The sequence below is a fragment of the Schistocerca piceifrons genome, chromosome 1 (assembly GCF_021461385.2).
Source record: "Schistocerca piceifrons isolate TAMUIC-IGC-003096 chromosome 1, iqSchPice1.1, whole genome shotgun sequence".
Classification (NCBI taxonomy): domain Eukaryota; kingdom Metazoa; phylum Arthropoda; class Insecta; order Orthoptera; family Acrididae; genus Schistocerca; species Schistocerca piceifrons.
Window position 1 is genome coordinate 638,330,866 of NC_060138.1, and position 25,020 is coordinate 638,355,885.

A 25,020-nucleotide genomic window follows, 5' to 3' on the forward strand; every position below is an offset into this window, starting at 1 on the left:
AATACAAATGGCTTATGTCCTGCCCGTCCGGCCACAAAAAACGCATTTCTTTTCTAAACGCTTGGCCATCAGGAGCTCCCATTCCTGTCACTTACGTTTCTGACCAAGCCCTGCATATAGACAGTAAATCTGGACGAAATGGATGATGATGATTAGGCGCTATTGAGGATATCTTTCGGAAACAACGGAGCTCCAAGGATGCTGCGGAGCTATTGACGGGAAACACGTTGTCATTCAAGAAGCTTTTACTTCAGCTTTAAGCAAACGAGGAGTATCGTTCAGCCGGCCGAAGTGGCCGTGCGGTTAAAGGCGCTGCAGTCTGGAACCGCAAGACCGCTACGGTCGCAGGTTCGAATCCTGCCTCGGGCATGGATGTTTGTGATGTCCTTAGGTTAGTTAGGTTTAACTAGTTCTAAGTTCTAGGGGACTAATGACCTCAGCAGTTGAGTCTCATAGTGCTCAGAGCCATTTGAGTATCGTTCTTATGGGGGCTGTAAATCATAAGCACTGCTCTATTTACATAGGCACTAGATTCAATGGGAGGGTTACTGATTGCGGTGTATTCGAAAACTGGAGTTTATATAGTGCTCTTGCAAATGGTATCCTGTCATCAGATTGTTTTTTAGTTGGTGAAAATGCATTTCTCATAAAACGTTACCTACTTAAACGATTCCCGGGAAGTCAACTAACCATGAGGGAAAAGATTTCCAGTTATACACGGTAGAAGATATTTTCCGCTACAAAATGACGATAGGAACACGTGTCCGGAAACGCAATTCAATGACGCTACAAAGCGTCGAAGTTATAGGTGCCAGTGCCTATGTTTTGGTTGATGTAAGAGGAGGGGACCACACAACGAAGTCGTCGGTCCCATCGGATTAGGAAAGGTATGGTAAAGAAAGTCGGCCGTGCCCTTTCAAAGGAACGGACCCGGCTTTTGCCTCAAGCGAGTTAAGGAAATCACGGAAAACCTAAATCAGGATGGCCGGACACGAATGCGAGTCCAGTGTGCTAACTGCGCCACCTCGCTCGGTATGTATGTATGTATGTTTATACAGGGCGATCCCGTGGTAATGTTACAAACTGTCAGGGATAATGGAGAAGGGTAAATTTATCAATTTGAGGTAAGGGACACTGGTCCGGAAACGAACGAGTCGAAAGTTATAAGAGCAAAACCTTCTGCTACCTCTGACAGTGGAACACATGTACCGGTACTGTTGTAGCTAATATAATAGGGTAGATTACATTCAGAGCTCGTAGTAAAGGACCAAAACAAAAATAAGCCCAGCAAACATGGGCTCTAGAATGCATATCTTAAGATCTGTGAGCATTTGTTCATCTTTTATACTGTGAAACTCATCTTCCCTACTTAACAAGTGCTCGTAGCTCTTAAGGTATGCGTTCTAGAGCCCATGTTTATTAGACATTTTTTACTTGTTTACGTCCATACAAACTCTTCTCCCAAAACGAGGAAAGCAAAACAAGTTTGCTGTAGAAGAGATACATAGGCGCCGGCGCCAGCAACTTCGACACTCTGTAGCGTCGTTGGATGACGTTTCCGGTCCTAGGTTCCTATCTTCATTTTGTTCCTCAAGACACCTTCTACACTCCCTCGAAGTTCGCCGGCGTAATTTTTAAACATACTGTAGATTATGAAGAACTAGACGGACTGTAGGAAAAGATTCTCGTAGCTAGTTTTCGAATATTTGAGAAGCCGATACGCTACGCACAGAGGAAGTAATCAGCATTGTCAAAGCTTGTTACCCTCTGTGTAATTGGCTGAGACAAACTACATTTCAAACCAGAGGTTGCTGTAGACACCGTAAACATTCAAACAGGAACAATCGTTAAAATGTCAGTTTAAGGGACCAGACACAGCCCCGAAACTGTGCTTACTTTCACTTTGCTGTTCCGTGCGGTGTTAATTTTGAGGCTACTCATTACATGCATCAAGAATAATCTTAGGTCGGACACTGGCGGTCAACTTGATCTGCGAGGGGTCTGTTAGAGTTCGTGTATGCCGTTCTTCAGGTGTCTTGGAGTTCTAATTCTGCTTCTCCCATACGTATATTTTGTCATGAGGTTTGTGCTGACTGTATTGACTCATTCAGAAGAAACTGCAACATTCATTCCGTGAACGCTACACGAAAAGAAAAAGATTTGCACTTGGATAGCACTTCCTTCGGCATTGCACAGAAAGAGGTGCACTAATCAACAGATTTCATTTTCAAAGGCTTTCAGCAGACCTGAAAAAATTGAGTGACAAACTCCAAAGTATTCAAATACAAGATGAAAGGTTTTCTTGTATCACACTTCAATTTTGAACAGGAATTCTTCGCAGTAGTTGAGAAATTTTCTTTTTAATGTGTTCTTTATTCGTATATTCTCATCAAAAGTATTTCGTGATTTATTAATTTTTTAGTTTATAAATTTTCCGGTCAGCATTCTCTAAACTATGTAATCTTTCGTTCCACGGCCAAGCAGCAGACGTTCGCATATTTAACTGCGCAGTGTATCTTGAAACTCCTTAAATTGTAGGATACTACTAAAAGAGAATTGAAAATTGACATCGACAAATTGTAGATGGCACAAATAATATCTGTTGACAGCTTTCTGATATCAGTATATCCTAAATCTGCAAAAATAATGGTAACAAGGAGACACCATTTTGAGCTTTATTCCAAGTTTTTATCTTTCTTATCAAAGTAAAATTAAAACTTACCTTGGGATTTCTGTAATAAACTGATCCATTTATAGTAGACAGAGTAAGTTGGAAACAGCCAGATGTTTCTCTATAATTCGTAAAGTGGCAGCTCATGCTCATGTTTCTTTATACTTGCAGATGGCCTATTGTAATACTCTCCCTCCTAAAACGGTCTTAGCCGGTCGCTGTGGCCGAGCGGTTCTGGGCGCTCCAGTCCGGAACCGCGCTGCTGCTACGGTCGCAGGTTCGAATCCTGCCTGGGGCATGGATGTGTGTGATGTCCTTAGGTTAGTTAGCTTTAAGTGGTTCTAAGTCCAGGGGACTGACGTTAAGTCCCATAGTTCTTCGAGCCATTTGCACCAAAACGGTCTTATTCGTCTCCCTGGTGAAAATATAACGTTTAACTAATTCCTAAGGTGATGGGGACACAATCACTATAATAATAATAATAATTATTATTATTGGTGCCACCACAAATGTGTGATGCTGTAAAGGTATTTCAAAGACTTATAATTAAAGTTACTTAGTTTTACAACTTACGTAATTAATATGATGTTTGGAATTGCGTGTTTGCTGTAAGTTGAGAAATATCTGGTATGTTGATGGAACAAGCTGTTCTTAATGCTTCAACTAGATGTAACTCTATCAGGCTGGATCGGCATTTATTCTTGATGATGCTCGTAAATGAGAGTGTGACGTCGGAAAGATATGTCGAGCTAAAATAAGAATAAGTTTTCAAAGCAACACTAACGGTAATGAGATATTTATTCCGTCCAACAAAGTCCAAAACTTGCTTGAAGCTGCAAAATATGAACTGAAAGATAAATGTTCTTGAAGATTCAGAATATCCATTTCTGAACCTTCAAGATTACAATTTCCGAAGATCTCTCATATCCTACCTCAAAGATTTCTTTTTTCATGCAGAAGACTGCAGAATCATTCCAGTGTTTTCGCCTTACTAAGCCACATTACGACGGGGTGAAAAATTATACAATTGTGGCACTCTGCTCAAAAAGATATCTGAGCAATCAGTGACGTGTAGATGACGATTAGATGTAATTTACTACACGAGTTAAAAGTTTCATGACACGGTCAAACTTCAAGCATAAAGCTTCCTGGTGGATTTGTACAGTGACAAGAAAGAAATTTCGGAAATGAACCATCTTTACCACAAAGAGCAAGAAACCCACTGTCCTTTCCAGTCATTGGAGGCGCCCCATCTGTTATAGCAACAATTGTAGAGAATGGAAGGTTGCTATCTTTCGCAAATTTCAAAAATGCTTTCCTTGACTGTAAAATCATGAAGACCAGAAAAACAACTCTAAAATATCGTATACATGCCATTTCCTTCATCAAACTGAAGCGAAAGATATTCACACGACTGCAGATTCCGATACAACTGAGATTCTAAGTTTTTAAAAATCTGTTCAACACGTCTAGCAACAGTTTAGCGAACCAGTTGAAGTGCATTTACAGGAGACATAATGCAGATTTATCTTTGTGACTATCCAACAAAGATTCCGCAGCAGTGCTTCTTGGTGGGCCATTGTCACGTTACTATTTTTGCTGAACTGGCTTTGCATACAAACTGTAATGTCAGTTTAGATTTTAAGTCTCTAAATTTGTTTTCGTAATTCAGTATTAACACGAAAGTCTCTATTAACGTTTGTGCGATTTGTCAAAAAATGATATCCTACATTGTTTCTCGTGGAAAAACGCACACCACTGCCACATGAAACAATACTGCGCCTCTCACTTGTTGACTGTCTTTGACTTTTGGTCATGTTGTATTAAGAGCAATAGATCATACACAAAACGCGTAGCTGAAAGTACACTTACAAACTCTCAAGTTATACTGTGTAGTGCCAAAGACATTGCACAGGAAGAAGTTGTTGGTGCACTCAACAGTGTTAAAAAAAAAAGAGCTAACTTATTGGTTGTGGTAAAGCTTTGTTGGAATTAAAGTGACTCCGCCTCCAATTCCCAATAACTGAAGTCCACTGTTTGTTCAGAGAAATAGTGAGCACAGCTTCGAGAGTACAAAAGACAATTTTGTTCTGAAACTAGATTTAATATTAGAAGTCGTCGGAATAGAAATGTACTTGTGTAGGGTGCCAGGAGGTATCAGAACATATCACGGGCACCATGACACGCGGGGGCGCCGCGTTGGACAGCCCTGATTTACGTGATAATCCATTTTACAGAGTTCATATGTACTCCTCCTCCTTCAGCCACCGCACTGCCGTCTAGGAGCGAAGACGAGACTCCATTAGTATGAGGACGACAGCCAAGGGATCATAATAGCTACAACTGGGTGGGGCAGCATGTTGTAGAATGTATCCATGTGTCAGATTGGCGTGACCGATAGAGAGGCGACAAGGGAATGTAGATTCATGGGCCCTGGATGGAGCGCTGGTTTGACGCTTGACATACCCAGTCAATTTTAATAGTACCATGAGTTTAAATTGGAATGTTTTAGGGCCCCTGCTATTAGGTAAGCGACTTGCTGACTACGCTGACATGGTACAGCGGGTGAAGGTGCCTGGTCGGGCGCAGGGGTGTACCTTCCGCCGCATGACAATTCGCAATGGCCTTCCAATCCCTCTCGGCTGAAGTTTAGTTTATCCTATTATCTTTTACCCCTTGGCTCTTCTGATCATTCATTCTTAACACCCATTATGTCTGCCCTGTGTTTAAGCCCTGTTGTGGTTCAAAATGGTGTTGCCCATAATTCTAACGTATCCAGTATTGAGGAACCCGATGGCTATAGCCCCATAATCCATCCATCCACCAACACTCGTTCCACCCTGTTTCCCTACATCTGTCCAAAAGTTTGTGTCGTTATTGTTTTGTTTAGACTTAGTTCTAGCGCTATGTTTTCAGCACCTTGTTAAGTTATCTTAGATAATCATTTAACGTTTATATTTATTAAAGTCCTTTCAGTTACAGTTGGTAAAATTTGTTACTGTCTTTGCTCCACGAATTTCTAAACATTGGCCAAATAATAATTCAGGACGATTTATTGTACATATTCCTTGATTTGATCGTCCAAATGTTGCATCAGTTTTAATTGCGAGTCCAAGTTCTGCTCAAAAATGTAATACACTTGGTGCTCTAGATAGAATTAGAATTTCTGTGATTAAAATTCTTCTGGGTATTATACCGCGTAATTGCTAAAAACTTACAACAATGAAATTTTAATCACTGTGACGCCGGCCGCGGAAGCCTACCTTCTTATATAGAATTTCTGTGTTTAAAGGTAGTATTGTTGTGTTTTCAGATCTAATAATCGGAATTCATCAATTTTAAATCTCTGAATTCGACAAAACAATACTGCTCCTTCCAATCTGTTGTATTAAGAATAACCGATCACACACAAGACACGTAACTGAACCTACACTTAGAAGCGTCTTGCATCTGCTAGGTTATCCGATATTTACAGTAGTCGTATTGATCAAAATGCAATGGAAATGAAAGTAGTAGTAGGTAGGGCTGTTAAGACAGTTTCAGTTAAGTGTCCATAAAGTATACCTCGATTTGTGTAGACAGTAACGGGGATATAACTAAGGGCCTACAATTATGGTATGATAATGAAAGAACAATAACTTCTCATTCATGTGATGATGAATGTGGTCATGCGGCCTTTAATAGCTCTCATAAAAAGCCAAACCTTTATTTGTAGAGAGGCCTAGAACTGATCCCATCTCCCGTATTAGAGCCTATACATTGATGGTGACGGTACTTCTCAAAAACTATGTTCTGCAGGAGGTTTTTTTTTCACGTCTAGTTCCGTAGGGGCAAATTTCCGTCATGGAACGTGTTAGTACATGAAATTACAACATAAAAGAATGTCAGATAAAGTAAAATGTATATGAACCCAAAAAAGACGAGCCATAAGTTTAAGTAAACGCAATAAGCAATATAACGTAGGAATCAGCTTAGTTTTTCAGGGAACTCCTCGCCAGAATAGGAGGAGTGGCCCACGAGGAAACTCTTCAGTTCCGATTTGATAGCGCGTGCGTTACTACTAAAATTTTTGAATTATTGTGTAGTCATTGTTTCGTAATCATTCTGATCGTATGCTTATGTTAGCTCTAAATATGATTGCTCTGTTTGTAATCATTCTGTCTCAAATAATAATAACGAATATGACAATACCAGTAATTGAATAGTAGATTCATTATTTATCAGACACTCTGCGACGCGCGGAGTGGCTGCGCGGTTAGAGGCACCATGTCAAGGATTGCGCGGCCCCTCCCGCCGTAAGTTCGACTCCTCCCTCGGGCATGGGCGTATGTGTTGTTCTTAGCATAAGTTAGTTTAAGTAGTTTGTAAGCTTAGGGACCGATGACCTCAGCAGTTTGGTCCATTAGGAATTCACACACACACACACACACACACACACACACACACTGACACTCTGCAAGTGTCAGATGCTTTGTGTACCCTCTATCAGATGTAAGACATCTGACGTGCGGTGTTTTTTGATGTTGCAGCGCTGGAGCGGAAGATCAGCGTGCGCGCCAACCGGGACGAGCTGGTGCAGAAGGGCATCCTTCTGGCCGCCGACACGCCCTCGCCGCCCGCCTCCGCCCCCGCTGCCACGCCCATCTCCAGCCTCACGGGTAAGCTGACGATTGTTAAAGCAGCGGTTATTACCAGCAAAAGACTCACACTCTGTTACTGTCAATCGCCACAAAGGTTTACGTCCAATTAGAATAGGGCGGCAGAAGTACAAGGGCGGTTTGATAAGTTTGGTACAAAAAGCAAGAAAAAATGTTTGTTTAGTAAACAACTCAACTTACTTCTTGAAGTCGTCCACTTGAGGTATATACACTTGGTCCAGCGGTCCTCCAGCTTCTTTATCCCGTCGGAAAAATGGGTTCAATCAAACTTTGCAAAATACTCGTTGACTGCAACTATCACTTCCTCATATGATGAAAATTTCTACGCAGCAAGTCACAGTTTCCGGTTAGGGGCCAGGAATAAGTCACGTGGGACTAAGTCTGGTGAGTAGGCTGGATAAGGAACCAATTCAAAGCCCGATTCATGCACTTTCGCCATTGTTATCGCTGATGGGTGGTGTGGCGCATTATCCTGGTCAAAGAAGACTGCGCGCCAAGCTTGATGTTTTTTCAGCCAACCAAAGTTTCAGACGACCCAGCAGTAAAGCATAATAGGATCTACTTATGATTCTGCCTTTTTCCAAATAGTCTGAGGATTATTCCTTGGAAATCCCAAGACACAGCGGCCATCACCTTACCAGTTGACAAAACGGTGTTTGCCTTCTTCGGTGCACTTTCACCAGCCTTTGTCCACTGTTTTGATTGTCGTTTTGGCTCTGATGTGTTATGATGTATTCACGTTTCATCGACAGTCACAAATCGGGGCAGAAAGTATTGCAGATTACGATTAAACATTGCCAGACATTGTGTTGAAATGTTATGCCCGATTTGGTCGACTGTCAGCAATAGCGGCACTCACCCTACACACAGCTCCATCATAGCCAATTCTTCACGCAGGACATTATGCACTCGCTCATTTTATATGACTGCAGTCTGAGCAATCTCACGAATTTTTATTTATTACCATGGATTCTGTCAGGGGTTTCCTTTGTGGTGACCTCCATTGGACGGTCGAAGAGCACTTCTTATTTGGTGCTTGTCTGAGCACATTTAAATTCATTAATCGAAAAATAGATGGTTCTCATTGTTAGTGCACAGTCCGCGTGAACTTCATCCAATCATTCAAAAGAAAATGTTAAATAACAACACAAAACTCTGTTTTTTTTCCGTTTTCAATCGCAGTCGACACACAGGCCAATTCAGACGGCTGTTAACAAAGAACTCTGTGCTGTACACTGTTGAAATTCCTTACGCGATCCTGAAATAATCAAGCTTACCAACCGTGAAGGCACAACTGAAATGTTCCATTTTATCATGGAAATTTACCAGGCTTGCGAAACCACCCTTGTATGAAGTAAATTTTGTTCTGTGTTAACGACCCACCCGCTTCGCACGGTAATACTAGGAGTCGATACGCTTACGACTTGCTTGGTACAGCTAGAGTTTTGTTCACGAACCAATGTGCAGAGTTATATTAAAATTCAGAGAACAACAATAGTTAATTGAATATCATCACTGTTAATATAAGATAATCGATGTAAGAAGTGCACGTCAGGCAAGTTCTCAGGAGGCACGGATTTTGTTGCATTTCGCCTCCAGTGGCAGGGGGCCGTACGAACTCTGGAGATACTACACTGAATAGCACGTTACAAGGCACCCCAGATATGCTCAATAATGTTCATGTGTGGAGAGTCTGGTGGCCAGCAGAAGTGTTTAAACTCAGAAGTGTGTCCCTGGTCCACCCTATGGCAATTCTGGACGTGTGGGGTATTGCAGTGTCCTGCTGGAATTGCCCAAGTCCGTCGGAATGCACAATGGACATCAATGGGTGCAGGTGATCAGACAGGATGTTTACGTACGTGTCATCTGTCAGAGTCGTATCTAGACATATCAGGGGTCCCATATCACCCCAACTGCACACGCCCCGCACAATTACAGAATCTCCACCAGCTTGAACAGTCCCCTGCTGACATGCAGATCCGTGGATTCATGAGGTTGTCTCCATAGCCGTACACGACCATCTGCTCGGTACAATTTGAAACGAGACTCGTCCGACCAGGCAACATGTTTCCAGTCATCAACAGTCCAGTGACGGTGTTGTCGGTGTTTTCAGAGGCGTAAAGCTTTGTGTCGTGCAGTCATCGAGGGTACAGGCCGAGTGGTTCTAGGCGCTACAGTCTGGAACCGCGCGACCGCTACGGTCGCAGGTTCGAATCCTGCCTCGAGCATGGATGTGTGTGATGTCCTTAGGTTAGTTAGGTTTAAGTAGTTCTGAGTTCTAGGGGACTGATGACCTCAGACGTTAAGTCCCATAGTGCTCAGTGCCATTTGAACCCTCATCAAGGGTACACGAGTTAGCCTTCGGCTCTGAAAGCGCGCGCCGGCCGCGGTGGCCTAGTGGTTCAGGCGCTCAGTCCGGAACCGCGGGACTGCTACGGTCGCAGGTTCGAATCCTACCTCGGGCATGGGTGTGTGTGATGTCCTTAGGTTAGTTAAGTTTAAGTAGTTCTAAGTTCTAGGGGACTGATGACCACAGAGGTTAAGTCCCATAGTGCTCAGAGCCATTTTCTGAAAGCCCGCATCGATGATGTTTCGTTGAATGGTTCGCCTCTGACACTGCCAGCATTGAAGTCTGCAGCAATTTGCAGAGGGGTTGCGCTTCTGCGACGTTGAACGATTTTCTTCAGTCGCCGTTGGTCTCGTTCTTGCTGGGTCTTTTCCCGGCCTCGGCGACCTCGGAGATTTGTTGTTTTACCGGATTCCTGATATTTGCGGTACACTCGTGAAATGGTCTTATGGGAAAATCCCCACTTCATCGCTTCCTCGGAGTTGCTGTGTCCCATCGCCCATGCGCCGACTATAAGACCACGTTAAAATTCACTTAAATCTTGATAACCTGCCTGCTACAGCAGCCGTAACTCTTTGCTTATCTCTGTATTTGAATTCGCATCATATACCAGTTTCTTTAGGGCTGCAGTATATAAGGCCGGCAGGCCAGCGCGGGCTTCCGCTACCGGGAGGCCTGCGCGTTTACACAGACGCATACTCGTGCCGGTCTCCGGCTGGCCGTAGCTCGCGCCGGCCTGGCGCTGCGCTCGCTCAACACTATCTGAACTACGAAGGTGTTGACTCAGGCTGCTGCAATGCCACTCTGGTGAGAGCCGCATTTTCTGTGATACGTTGCCTCGCATTTCCCTCCAGACCTCTCAAGAATACCACAAATCTGCCCTTATCAGCTTAATATTCCGGCATGTCCAGCATCGCAGTTCTTTCAGGAAGTCGGTGGTCGCTTGCCCTGGCCTCCTGGCAGCGGCAACTCACGCCGGGCTGGTGCGGCAGTTGTACGGCCAAGCGCTAATCTCCTGTGCCCTCAGACATTCCTCATGAATCAGTCTACCTGTTAGTGGAAGTCGTACCAAAATCCCTACAGTAACTCCCGGGAGAAACCACAACATACAGACAGCAACTATCGCGGGGTACCTTAATTTATGTATGTATGGAGTTGTGTGAGAAAAGTAGCGGGACTGACAACACTGCGGCTGTGTAGACCGGAGTGTTTATCCCATCCAGATGCTCAGTTCGAGTTTTAACCTGTGCAGCCATCAGGTGACTTTTGAGAGCGCCATCAGTGAAGTTGTGTTTTTGTTGTGTGAAAACGGAACAGCGAATTCAGAGGAACATTATGCCGTCAAATTCTGTGTTAAACTCGGTGAATCTGCGAATGTGTATCTTTGAAAAGTTGAAACAGGCCTAAAGGGAACATTCTTATCAAGAGGATGAGTTTTTCGCTGGCACATATCATTTTTGGAAGGCTGCAACACACTGAAGATGAACCTCGCTGAACAATGCTGATTTGCGTTTTTGACGGTAGGAGTATCGTGTATAAGAAATGGGTTCCTCCAGGACAAATTATCAGCCAAATGTTTTACAGAGATGTCGTTGAGGGGCTCAGGGAAAGGGAGAATCGAGGGAGACCGGACATTCCACACAAGCGGACGCTACATCATGACAACGTCCCGTGTGACACGGCCACTTCCATCATGGAATCTTTGACCTCAAGAGGCATTCCTGTTTTCCCACAGCCCCCCCTATTCACCTCATATGAGTCCTTGCGACTTTTTTTCTTTTCCCGAAATTGAAAAATGTCTTAAAAGGACGTTATTTTGGGACTCTGGAAAACATTCAAAGGAATGTTAAAGGACGTACCAGTTGAAGCCTTTCAGCGCTACTACAGAGACTGGGAACGAATTCGATGGTGTATAGCTGCTATGAATGGGACAATATTGCTGTCTGGGAAAAATAAAATAATTTGCAAATGAGTCTCGAGATTGCCGGCTACATCTGGCATGTGTAAGAGGTGTGCGAGTGAAGTAATGAGACCGAGTTTTTATCAGTTTCATTACTTTCCTCACACACCTCGTAAACAAGATAGATGTATCCGGTATTTTCGATACATAATACCGTTACGAAGTAGTAATTACTTAGGTTGCTGATTATCATTACATATAAATGCTGTTTTGAAATATGTTTTGGACCCTCCTCGCAGTACCATTATCAACACAAATCACAGTTCACCCTATCTGAAAAACAAAGTCACACCGTTTGTTTCCCTTCTGATACAAGATGACAGTTAGAAAATGTCCAAATTTATAGTTAGTCTGAACTCGTGTGAGCAGTGTGACAAGTTGTTAAATGGACGCATATCATCTCCATTCAGCTCATATCACAATTTAATTTTACAGTCGAACTTGCCTGACGTGCACTGCTTACATCGATTATCTTATATTAACTGTGATGATATTGAATTAAATATTGTTCTCTGAATTTTAATCATAACTCTACACATTGGTTCGTGAACAAAACTGTAGCTGTACCAAGCAACTCGTAAGCGTATCGACTCTTAGTATTACCGTGGGAAGCGGGTGGGTCGTTAACAAAGGCAAAATTTACTCCATACTAGGGTGGTTTGGTAAGTCTGGTAAATTTCCATGATAAAATGGAACATTTCAGTGGAACTAATTGATGTCGGAGACGTATGGTTGTCGCACAAATGACGCCATATGTTGGCTCGCTAATATGTCTGCCAACGTGAGACGGGAAAAGAAAACTATGTTTTCATTTTTGATATCTTGTATGCTTTGAAAATTACTCTGCAATTCTGCAGACATCTATCGTGGTATATCCCTTTTTTCTGCCGTTTAGCCTTTGGACATGTACAGTTGGGGAATCAAGTAGTTGTTCACAACGCTTTCAACAATGTAGTCTTAAAAGCACGAATTACCCATCTGGCTCGTTCGTGAGCATGTCACTCTTCACACAGCGTATTGATTTTTATCAGTCTGTTATTAAGGATACTTAGATGGATGGTGTATAATAAAACTACCTAAAATTACTCAGTTCATTGCATTGTTTCATGCGACGAAAGAATTACTACATTGTCATCCCCAAATTATAGATGATACAAAAAAGACCTGTTGAAACCTTTCAAAATCTCATCAAGCCTGAACAAAACTGTGGTGGTGAGACGGAGTGGAGTCATCATTTTGACGTTTTTTTCGGTTATAAACTTTGATCAATTACGTCGAAGTCTGATTACAGATGTAGCGCTTCCATAATAAATTTATACATTTACATTCGACAGAATTCGTTGAAAACGGAGTAAGAAGTTTTCCTGTGAGTCACGAAGTGGCAACTCGAGCTTACTGCTTCTTCATGCAGCCTCGTGTATTACTTACAGGTGTCCTGTTTTACGACTCTCTTTGCTAAACCCAGATTATTCTTCTCCCTTGTGAAAATCTAGTTGTATCCCATATCCAATATAGCAGACAGTATATGCGATACCATAATCCATTTTTTGGAAAGCATACGTATTTCCCGGAACTCAAACCTTAGTGCGCCATCACAGGATAACGAGACACACACATGCCAATGGAATTTTTACAGTGCACAAAAGTATATTTGGTTGTGTAGCACTGCTTATTCTCACAAACTTGGAAGTGCTATTCACGGTTGTTGCTAGAAACTAACTGGGATATCTTATTTATGGACTATTACCAAATGAGGAGCGTTTTTTTCAAAACTCGATGAACACAAAGCAATAAATTTTTGAGCAAACGCGTTTATATCATATCGAAATACTAATTACATAAACGAGGTAATGTAACATTTACACTGCTTTTGCAAACGCGATTCCGATTTTGTGTTGGACTTTTCTAAAATTTTCATTGTTCATGTCAGAATAGACAAGGGTCAAAGTTATTTCAAAAGTAGATAAATGTACCACAGTATAACACGTTAGTATTATACTTTTCCATAAATGTTTGGTAAGCAGAAGCGCAAAATAGCAACAGATGCTGTTGAAATATAACGCAAAATATTGCCTACAACGATAATAAACTGGAAATCCGTTGATAATTTTCGACAATGTCCTCCAACCCTTCTGCTCCTTCTGGTGCGTTAAAATGTCTCCTAAGTTTAAAGAAATAATTTTTCTTTTTTTTCTGACCACGTTTTTCTTTTCCAAGGTGGAGAGGAAACGTGCATAGCCGTCGCTCAGTTTTCAGATCCCGGTCTCGCTCACGTTAGTTATCTAGTGACTAATATACGATATATCGTAGTTCTTAGTTCACGTGGAGTGGCAGTGGTTTTTGGTCCAAGGATAATCCCCATTATCTTGGAAAGAAACGCCCCTCATGTTATGATACAGGCCGAGAAGTCATCGCGATGGGTTTTGATAGGTACGTGAGTGGAAATTCTTTTTTGGACGTGCTGGAAACATGGTTAATATTGCAACTTGAAATGCAGGGAATCGTGGATCTTGTGTGGATGGAGCTTCAGCACACTTTACTATATCTATATAGGTGCTTGAGGTCCTTGATGAGCAATTTAGAACTGCAGTTCAGCAGCATCTCCAGCTCCATTGTTGAAATGACCACCACGAAGCCCAAATCTTGTCATTGAAGGTACCTCGTTGCGGGGAATGATCAAGTCACATAGGCTCATTGTCGGTATAAGACTAATGAGGAATTGCACAAAAGTGTTGAGGAAGCCTTCCGAGGTATAACTCCTGAGATATTCCACAAGATGTCAGGGAAGGCAGATAGTGCACATACAGATTCGCTATATACTTACTTTTTAGGTATTTCAAAATACGACGGGTAGGGGACTTCTCGGGCACACTGTAGAATAACCCTAACCACGGACGCTGATTAATGCAACGAAGAGGAACGGAAACATCCTCCACCTCCCCCCTCCCTTTCCCCGTCCAATGAAACAGCCTGCAGTGACCCAGTAGTACCAACATAATTATGTAACTAACGGGTGGCATAAGTGCGCTCTTCGTTGTCGTCTCCTTCGAAGACAATCATGTATTAGTATTACAGTATTAGTGACAAATTTCTCGAAACTGTTACAAGGTTTAAATACGTAGAAATTACAATATGAAGTTCTCCGATGTGCAGTCTGTAAGCGAATTCAGTAGACTACGTAGTAGGGAGGATGATGTAAAAAATTCTCGTTGTGGTAACTGTGTATAAGGATCTACTGCGACCAGTCCTAGATTACATTTGTTACTGTTTCCCGACCTTATTAAGCATGTCTGACGGAGGACGTCGAAGGCAAAATAAGAGCTGGCCCATACGAAAATGGAACAGAGATGCTTGGGGAAATTAAATGGGGTTCTTTGGAAGTTAAAGTGACGTCGATCTCACGAAATCTACTTGTGTGGATTTGGAATCCAATATTAGAGACAAATAGCGCAGCAGCTGTGGTGACTTCATTGTATAACCGCGTAATAAGAGTTTATAGTGCGTATGGAGTTGTAAAGTCATTTTCATCCTGCTCAAGGCGAGAATGGAGTTGGGCTGAGGTTAGCTACACGTTGCAGTCATATGTCCGTGTGGTTCAACATTTCAAAAACTAAAAGTTCATAGATTTCGCAGGATACCAATGACATTATTGCTCACGAAAATGCTACACCCATCCTGTAGTCATCTGGGGCTTCTTGAGAAACATACAGTCGCAGTTATCAGTGAGAATTTATCTAAAGTCAAGGAGACTTTTAGATTTAAATGTCCGCACGTGTGTTTTCAACATCCATTTACTTTCCTTATTTGCGATTCGGGAACATTAGTGATCAGAACAAACGCGGAAGCAGCCTCGTTTCCGTAAATATTGCTATATAAATGTCTAATTGTCATTAGACGTCAGCACGTGAAATTTGCAGTAATTGGATAGAAAAAGTCTCATACATTGTCCTTGCACAGTGGAAGCTTCGAACTAAATTTCTAAGATGAAAATACCAAAAGATATACCGTATGCAGGAATGCCAAGACGGGAATGCGAGTGAATGAAACATTTCGCTGCCTACCACCTGTACGACATCTAGCGGCTAACACGCTAACTGCTGCTTCCACATCGTGTTGGGGAGATGGCGCTGGCTTCGCCATCGCATGTTCATCTGTTATTCACGCAGCCTCAGTTCACAGTCACACGGCTATTGCGTCATCAAAGTTTAGTGAATGAAACCGTGAGGAAACATTGCGAGCTATTGTAAAAGCCGATGATAACATCGAAGAGCAAACAAGCAACGGTAACTTCGGCATTAGAAACTTAGGCAATCATTTTGTTTCGTAACAATGCTACCTGTCACATCTTCACTTCATCGCTGTCTCCTGTTTTCGAACGTGTTACGCCCATCATCTGAATAGAAGAACAGTTTCTATCAGCGGTTATGTGGCGCACTGTTTTACAACGTCGCCGTGCAGAACATGTTCTGAGGTGTATGTTACATGTTTTCATCAGAGAGAAAAAGTGTATCGTGCTTCACGTATAGGAAGTAAATGTTTAGCGTTGGTTGAAAACAAAATATTTAATTACTTCCTCAAAATTCGACACAAAGGAGGGCTGGCGCATCTACGAAACGCATAAACGTTGAATGTATACCATCTTTTAGGCCAAACTAATGAGAATAGAGCCTTTAGGTTACGTTGCTACCATTATTGTCTTTTATGTGCTTATAACAGCGAGTATCTTACAGTTCTTCAGTACCTTTTGTTACTAGTATCATAGTTTAACAAAGTAAACATAGCCTGTTTAGGCTTTGAATAAGCGTCAAGAACGATGCATGATATCGGTAGAGTGAGAGCATCACAGATTAGTTACCATTTCTTCTGCATTAGAGGAACTAGAGAGTTGAGCTGCTGTTGTAGAAAGTTGAAAATAAGCTACTGTGGGGTAACAGAATTTTGTCACCGACAGTGGGTAAAGCCAGCAACTGTGTAAATGTAAATTCAAAAGAACAAAATGACTTTCACGGAAAAGAAACTGAACCACTAAGAGATAAACAATGATACTCTTGTCCTATCTACCTTTATGTCAGAAGTGTGTAGAGAATCAAAATCATATAAGGCTCCGCGTGGTTTGAGGCGCCATGTTATGGATTGCGCGGCCCCGCCCGCCGGAGGTTCGAGCATGGGTGTGTGTGTGTTGTTCTTAGCATAAGTTAGTTTAAGTAGTGTCTAAGCCTAGGGACCGATGACCTCAGCAATTTGGTCCCTTAGGAATTCACACGCACAAATTAGGATAAGAAAACTAGAGCTTTCTCGATCATCAAGTTCATTTACGCATGTGCCACTGAAATTGGACTGAAATTGGATGAGCATCTGTCTACCTATAGCCCTGTAATGTGTTGTACATCTAGGCGCTTCGGACCGGAACCACGCGGCAGCTACGGTCGCAGGTTCGATTCCTGCCTCAGGCATGGATGTGTGTGATGTCCTTAGATTAGTTAGGTTTAAGTAGTTCTAAGTCTAAGGGACTGATGATCTCAGATGTTAAGTCCCATAGTGTTCAGAGCCATTTGAACCATTTTTTTGTTGTACATCTGTTATGCAGTAGTCTCTGTTTCTTTATGATGCCTGCATACCATGGAGGGTCCCTCCCGTCATGAATTACTCTTCTAGGTACATGGCTATCATCTCAGTGACGCATTCGATGGTCTAAACAAACCTGTGAGCTACTGCACAGCTCTCATTGGATCCTTTATGTCTCATCTGTTAATCCTACTTAATATGGGACCAGACACGAGGAAGATTCATGAGTCAGATCGCAAGTGCAGTACCGATTGCTAGGACCGTCAACCCATGTAGAAGTAATATGTTACATTTGTTTATGTTAAAGAGAAACACTGCGACTACAAGATGTTGGACAGAGCTTCCACTAAGAGCGTCCAACATTATCCATCAATCGTATAATATCTGCATCTGTAGCGGCATAGTTGTTGTTGAGATCTTCAGTCCGAAGACTGGCTTCATGCAGCTTTCCAAGCTCGCCGTCCCCGTGAAAGTCTCATCATGTCTGTACATCCACTTCTACCTGATTACTGCAGTCGAGCCTTACTCTCCCCCAACAAGAATTACCCTCCACCCCTCATAATTTCTTGCATTTCAAATTTATTTTTTTCTGAATACCGCAGTACGTGTCCTATCAACTGATCACTTCTTTTAGTCAAGTTGTCCCATAAAGCTCAATTGTCTTCAGTTATATACAATACCTTCTCATTAATTATACTATACACCCACATAAACGTCACCATACCTCTCTGCAGAAACACATCCATAAGCTTCTATTCTATTCTTGTCTGTTCTATTTACCGTCCTGGTTTCGTTTCAAATGAGGCTACACTCCACAGAAACACTTTGAGAAAAGACTTCCTATATTCGACTAGCGATCCGCCCTGACTTACACAGGTAGCACTATCTGTGACTGGACGAATTGTTAATAATATCTGTAGATACACACAAATCTTCCACGTGAATCAGTCAATCAATTAGTGAAAACTGTATCAAGATACCTAAAGCAATTCCCGAGTTTAGCCATAACATACAAGGCAGAAATATGGGGGCCTTTAATTTATGATATGTATACATGTTTAAGAATTCCTGGTTTTCAGAAATTCTTTTATTGCTCAAATGAAACTACACACATCAAAAAAAGTTTCGTACCACCTCGGTTCCGAAAGTTCCGGAACCCGTACAGAAAATTGGAATACAGATCAACATAAGCATCATTTCCGCCCTTTTTATTGCTCATGAAAACCACACATTGCATGTTGTACCACCACACAGCGAGAACTTCAGAGGTGGTGGCCCAGATTGCTGTACATACCGGTACCTCTAATATCCAGTAACACGTCCTCTTGCACTGATGCATGCCTGTATTCGTCGTGGCATACTATCTACAAGTTCATCAAGACACTATTGGTCCAGATTGTTCCACTCCTCAACGGCGATTCGGCGTAGATACCTCAGAGTGGTTGGTGAGTCACGTCGTCCATAAACAGCCCTTTTCAATATATCCCAGGCATGTTCGATAGGGTCTATGTCTGGCAAACATGCTGGCCACTCTAGTCGAGCGATGTCGTTATCCTGCAGGAAGTCATTCACAAGGTGTGCACGACGGGGGCGCGAATTGTCCTCCATGAAGACGAATGCCTCGCCAACATGCTGCCGATATGGTTGCCTATCGGTCGGAGGGTGGCAGTCACGTATCGTACAGCCGTTACGACGCCTTCCGTGACCACCAGCGGCGTACGTCGGCCCCACATAATGCCACCCCAAATCAGCAGGGAACCTCCACCTTGCTGCACCCGCTGGACATTGTTCCTGAGGCTGCACGGGTTGCCTCCAAACACGTCTCCGACGATTGTCTGGTTGAAGGCATATGCGACGCTCATCGGTGAAGAGAACGTGATGCCAATTCTGAGCGATCCATTTGGCATGTTGTTGGGCCCATCTGTACCGTGGTGCATGGTGTCGTGGTTGCAAAGATGGACCTCGCCATGGATGTCGGGAGTGAAGTTGCGCATCATGCAGCCTATTGCGAACAGTTTGAGTCGTAACACGACGTCCTGTGGCTGCACGAAAAGCATTATTCAACATGGTGGCTTTGCTGTCAGGGTTCCTCCGAGCCATAATCCTTAGGTAGCGGTCATCCACTGCAGTAGTGGCGGCCTGAGTGAGGCATATCATCAACAATTCCTGCCTCTCTGTATCTCCTCCATGTCGGAACAACATTGCTTTGGTTCAGTCCGAGACGCCTGGACACTTTCCTTGTTGAGAGCCCTTCCTGGCACAAAGTAACAACGCGGACGCGATCGAACCGCGGTATTCTGCGTCTAGGAATGGTTGAACTACATACAACGCGAGACGTGTACCTCGTTCCAGGTGGAATGTCTGGAAGTGATCGGCTGTCGGACCCCCTCCGTCTAATAGGCGCTGCTTATGCACGGTTGTTTACATCTTTGGGCGGGTTTAGTGACATCCAATTAATGGTTCAAATGGCTCTGAGCACTATGGGACTTAACATCTGAGGTCATCAGTCCCCTAGAACTTAGAACTACTTAAACCTAACTAACCTAAAGACATCACACACATCCATACCTGAGGTCGCGCGGTTCCAGACTGAAGCGCCTAGAACCGCTCGGCCACACCGGCCGGCTTTAGTGACATCTCTGAACAGTCGAAGGGGCTGTGTCTGTGATACAATATCCACATTCGACGTCTATCTTCAGGAGTTTTGGGAATTTGATGTGTATATATGACTCAGAGACCTTTTCAAGTCTTACACATGTGTGATGTATATGTGCAGACTGAAGCATCGAAGGCTGGGCGTAGTGGTTAGGACATCTGCCTAGTGAGCTGGAGACCCTTGTTAGAATCGTGGCTGTCGTAAAAAAATTGATTTGTTGCTTCGTTCTGCATATATACATCATAGATGTTTGAGACTTGCAAAGGTCTTCCGTGTGATTAAAGCACCAATGCCTGGGTATCAGGAAGGGTTCCCCCCACCCCTCCTGAGTTGCTAGTCCAATAAAGTTAGAGAGCCTCTCAAATGCTGTTCAAGTTTAGGGGGAATACCAAGTGGACGGAGGCGTGAATGAAAATTTGGATTGTGGTGGGAGGCGTGCTAGGGTAGTCCGCACATTTGTGCAAAGCCACTCTGCCAGGCTGGTGCAGTGGTTAGCGCATCCACCTAGTGAGAAGGAGACCCGTTGCAGCTGCCAGTTGGCATTTTACATCCTCCCTACTTCAGACGTCGTTAGTTATTTTGCTGCACAAGTATCTCAACTAATCTAATTCCGTGAGCATTGTCTGCCGTAATTGGACTACATTTCATTGCCCTTGTTTTACTTTTGGTGGCGTTTGTGTTACAACCTGTTTTCAAGACATTGCCCGTTGTACTTCTTCGTTTTCCTTACTGCTTACTCAATGTACGAGGTGTGGCTAGAAAAAAACCGGACTAGTACCGGTGAAACAATAAAACGAATGCAATAAGGCTGAAAGTCGCGTGGCCTGTCACGTGACTCTCGTTCCGCCTACTGCTCGAGTTTCATCTGCCTCCTGCACTCAGTCTGCCCGTGGCGTCTGTTTTAAGTAGTTGACGTTTTGTCTGTGCGTCGGAAAATGTTGAGTGTACAGAAAGAACAGCGTGTTAACGTCAAATTTTGTTTCAAACTAGGAAAATCTGCAAGTGAAACGTTTGTAATGTTACAACAAGTGTACGGCGATGATTGTTTATCGCGAACACAAGTGTTTGAGTGGTTTAAACGATTTAAAGATGGCCGCGAAGACACCAGTGATGACACTCGCACTGGCAGACCATTGTCAACAAAAACTGATGCAAACATTGAAAAAATCGGTAAACTTGTTCGACAAGATCGCCGTTTAACAATCAGAGCAGTGTCTGAGTTAACAGGAGTTGACAAGGAAAGTGTTAGGCAGATTCTTCATGAAAGTTTCAACATGAACAAAGTGTATTCAAAAATGGTTCCAAAGTGTCTCACAATTGAACAGAAGGAACGCCGAAGAATGATTTGTTCTGACATCCTGGAAAACATTGAAAGTGATCCCACCTTCTTACAAAATGTTATTACTTGCGATGAATCGTGGTTTTTTACTTACGATCCCGAAACTAAACGCCAGTCGATGCATTGGAAAACTCCTGGTTCTCCACGACAAAAAAAGCACGAATGTCAAAATCGAAATTCAAGGCAATGATGATTGTTTTTTTTTTTGGCATCAAAGGGATTGTGCACATTGATTGGGTACCAGAGGGACAAACAGTGAATCAGCATTACTACATTAGCGTCCTGGCTACCGTACGTGAGCGAGTACGGAGAAAACGGAACGATTTGTGGAGAAAAAAGTCATGGATCCTTCACCAAGACAATGCCCCAGCTCACAGTGCGTTGTCAGTGAAGACGTTTTTGGCAAAACACAACATTCCCATCTTAGATCATCCACCCTACTTACCTGATTTGGCCCCCTGTGACCTTTTTCTTTTCCCTAAAGTCAAGTCAGCTTTGAAAGGAACTAGATTTGAGACTGTTGAAGCAGTAAAAGAAAAAGCGACGGAGGTAATGTATGGACTTACCGAAAATGATCTACAGCATTGCTATGAACAGTGGAAAATTCGTATGGAGCGGTGTAGAGACCGAGGAGGAGAGTACATTGAAGAAAATAACATGAAATTGTAAATAAATGTTTTTTCCAGCATCAGTCCGGTTTTTTTCTAGCCGCACCTCGTATGTACAGATCGGATGACAGAGGAGATAGACAACAATCCCTGTCACACTGCCTTCTCAACTGCAACCTCCCTCGACTCGTATAACTGTAGTCAGATTGCTGTACATAGTCTTTCACTCTCTGTATTTTTACCCCTGCTACTTTCAGAAGTTCAGCGGGTGCTACAAATACTGTAACTGTAGGTTTGGCTATTTTCTGTGCATCTTCTAAGATTAGTTGTAAGGTCTTGCCTCGCGTGTTCCAGTACGATTCCACTTCTCTGGGCCTCGCAGGTTTTTTTCACAGCTGACAAGTTCTCTCCTCCAGTTACGTTTACTGGCAGGATCAGACCACTACGAAGCTGGTGCCAGATTTCGTAGTTGCGGGACTACGTGCGGTCGGCCGCCAGGGCAGGCAAGCAGCTGGCAGCAGATGTGTCCAGCAGTTGAGTATGACAGCCGGTTCAAATGGCTCTGAGCACTATGCGAATTAACTTCTGAGGTCATCAGCCCCTAGAACTTAGAACTACTTAAACCTAACTAACCTAAGGACATCACACACATCCATGCCCGAGGTAGGATTCGAACCTGCGACCGTAGCGGTCGCGCGGGTCCAGACTGCAGCGCCTAGAATCGCACGGCCACAGCGGTCGGCCACGACCGCCGGTTCGAAAGGCGCTCTCCAAGAATTCATAACAAAACCTCTTCGACAGAATTTTCCTCTATTGCAGTGGTTCCCATCCTTGGGATAATTATCCTCCTGAGGGGCAAAATTAAATTTTCTGAGAGGTAAAAACAAGAGTTCGATTTCTATCACGAAACCAAATTTTTTCACAAGATCGTTACTGCTATCACTGTTTCATAATGAAACATGAAAGTATAAACATTTTGAAAACTTTCTATGAATTTATTAAAATTTTCACAAATCTTCCATACTCTGTCTCAATCGCTTCCATATTCTGTCTCAATCGCATTTAATTCTGACGTTTTTTAATTCACTTTGTAAAAAGAAAATTAATAAGAAATAAATAAAAATGATGAAAAACAATAAAAAATTCACTATAAAAAATTTTAGTGTTAAATGCGATTAAGACACTATGTGGAAGATCTGTGCAAATTTTGGAATAATCTATAGAAAACTTTTTAAGTTTTCTTAATTTTGTATTTATCTACTTCGATAGCTTTCTCCTGCTCTTGTAATGTTAGATATAGCCAGCTATTTCATAACGCTGTAATACTGACTACGCAAGTTACCAATAACGATATTTTGTTCAAATACTAGCATTAACAACTGATACAATGTGGTGAAGGCTATAGCTTGTGAAAAGAATATATGAAACATAATCTCCGTCGCACAGTCCACCCGCTACACACATACTTTGTACCATACATTTGTGTCAGTACAGCTGAAACATTTACGTCACATATGCATGAATATGTCCTAAAAATAACTTCTCTGAGTTGTAGTTAGCTCCCGTAATGGACCAGAAATTGCTTCATTACTCACTTCACAACAATAAACTGTGTATTGGCTACTCATCTCTGTAGGGCCTACATAGCATTATTATTATTATTATTATTATTATTAGTGTTATTATTATTACTTTTATTTTTATTATTACTGGTAGTGGTCAAACACAAAGATTTACCAGCCTGAAGTCGTCCAATATCTGCCAGTCCAGAAGTAGAGTCCAGCAATTGAGTGGTTTACAAACATAAAGTATTTTAACTTGTTTGATTTTAGATCAGAGCGCGTGGTCTGGGTGAAGAAAGAGTCTTTAGGAAGAGGAGTGCTGCAGAGAGAGTATGATTCATAACAAGTGTTACCCTCGATAGGTATACTTTGCTTTCGTTTTGGAGAAGAACTTGTAGGTGATGCACTGATGCACTATGAATACTTCATCGTTGTACAGAAAATGGTCGTTAGAAATAAGCAGTACTAGTTGTTTCATTGGCTCTTTAGTTCATGGTTTAATAAAACACAAAAACCAAATACCACTTACCTTTCGTCATTTTAAAAATAACGTTAAAGAAAACTTCTTTTGGTTCTCAAATTCAGTTAGTCACTAATATTGATGATGGGGTTGGGGGGGGGGGGGCGGTGGGGAAGGAGATAGCGCTAAGGGGTCATTGTCTCAGACAGGTTGGGAACCACTGCTTAGTTGGAAAGATAATCTTGGTTTCCCGACTTGGTATCTGAAAGATGATGCAGTTGTTTGAACAGGATAGTATCGTTGATGGACGATCGTAAGGAACCACCGAATGACCTGAACATCATTTCCACTAGGAGCAATTAATGGAAGCTCTCCTTAAATGTGGATAAATGTAAGGTGATGCCTGTAACAAATACAAGGAACAAAACTACAAAGATCAGTACAGTACGTATTTACAACATTAGTGATGAACGTCTCGAGCCCGTCAAATCGTGTAAGTATTTGGGAGTAATACTAAGAAGTGGTATGAACTGGAACGATCAAGTAAAATCAGTATTAGGAAAGACGAATGGAAGATTTAGGTTTGGTGGAAGGATTCTGTCAGAGTGTGGTGCATCTGTAAAGGAAATCACAGACAAAACGCTAGTGCGAGCAGTCCTACAGTATTGCTCCAGCGTTTGGGACCCTCATCAAGTAAGCGTGCCAACGGACACTTGACGAATATGGAGACGCGCTGCTAGCATCGCGACGAATGTATATAGACTGTGTTCGGGCAACTTCGATGGAAATCCGTGGAAGAAAGACTACCAGTTTCTCGCGAAAAAATGTTGGGTAAATTTACAGAATCTGTATTCGACGATGACTGCGTGACCATTATGCTGCATTTATCGTACACTCCGCGCAGCGATCGTGAGAAAAAGATAAGAGAGGTTAGGGTACGTACTGAGGCATTTAGTCATTTTCCTTCCACGTGATAAACGAATGGAACAGCATGTAAAACTGATATGTTGATTATCCTCCGCTGTGAACTGTAGAGTGGCTTACTGAATGTCCGATGTAGATTTAGAATTGTGAGAAAGATTATACATGCACCTTAAAACATTATGATCAGAACTGTGTGGAACGACTTTGCGTCCCAAAAGGAAATCATTTCATAGAGAACTGGAGCATCATTCACAGACTGATCAAAAGGTC

General features: G+C 42.6%; 1 protein-coding gene across 1 annotated transcript in view; it reads left to right on the forward strand.

Annotated features, from left to right (window-relative positions):
- LOC124759088 (phosphatase and actin regulator 4-like) overlaps window positions 1–7,426 on the forward strand; it is a 415,959-nt gene extending 408,533 nt beyond the window's left edge. Inside the window, exons 3-4 of the mRNA XM_047249088.1 lie at window positions 7,201–7,329; window positions 7,422–7,426. Coding sequence (XP_047105044.1) covers window positions 7,201–7,329; window positions 7,422–7,426 — 134 coding nt within the window. The remainder of the gene's footprint in view (window positions 1–7,200; window positions 7,330–7,421) is intronic.
- The last annotated feature ends 17,594 nt before the right edge of the window (window positions 7,427–25,020 follow it).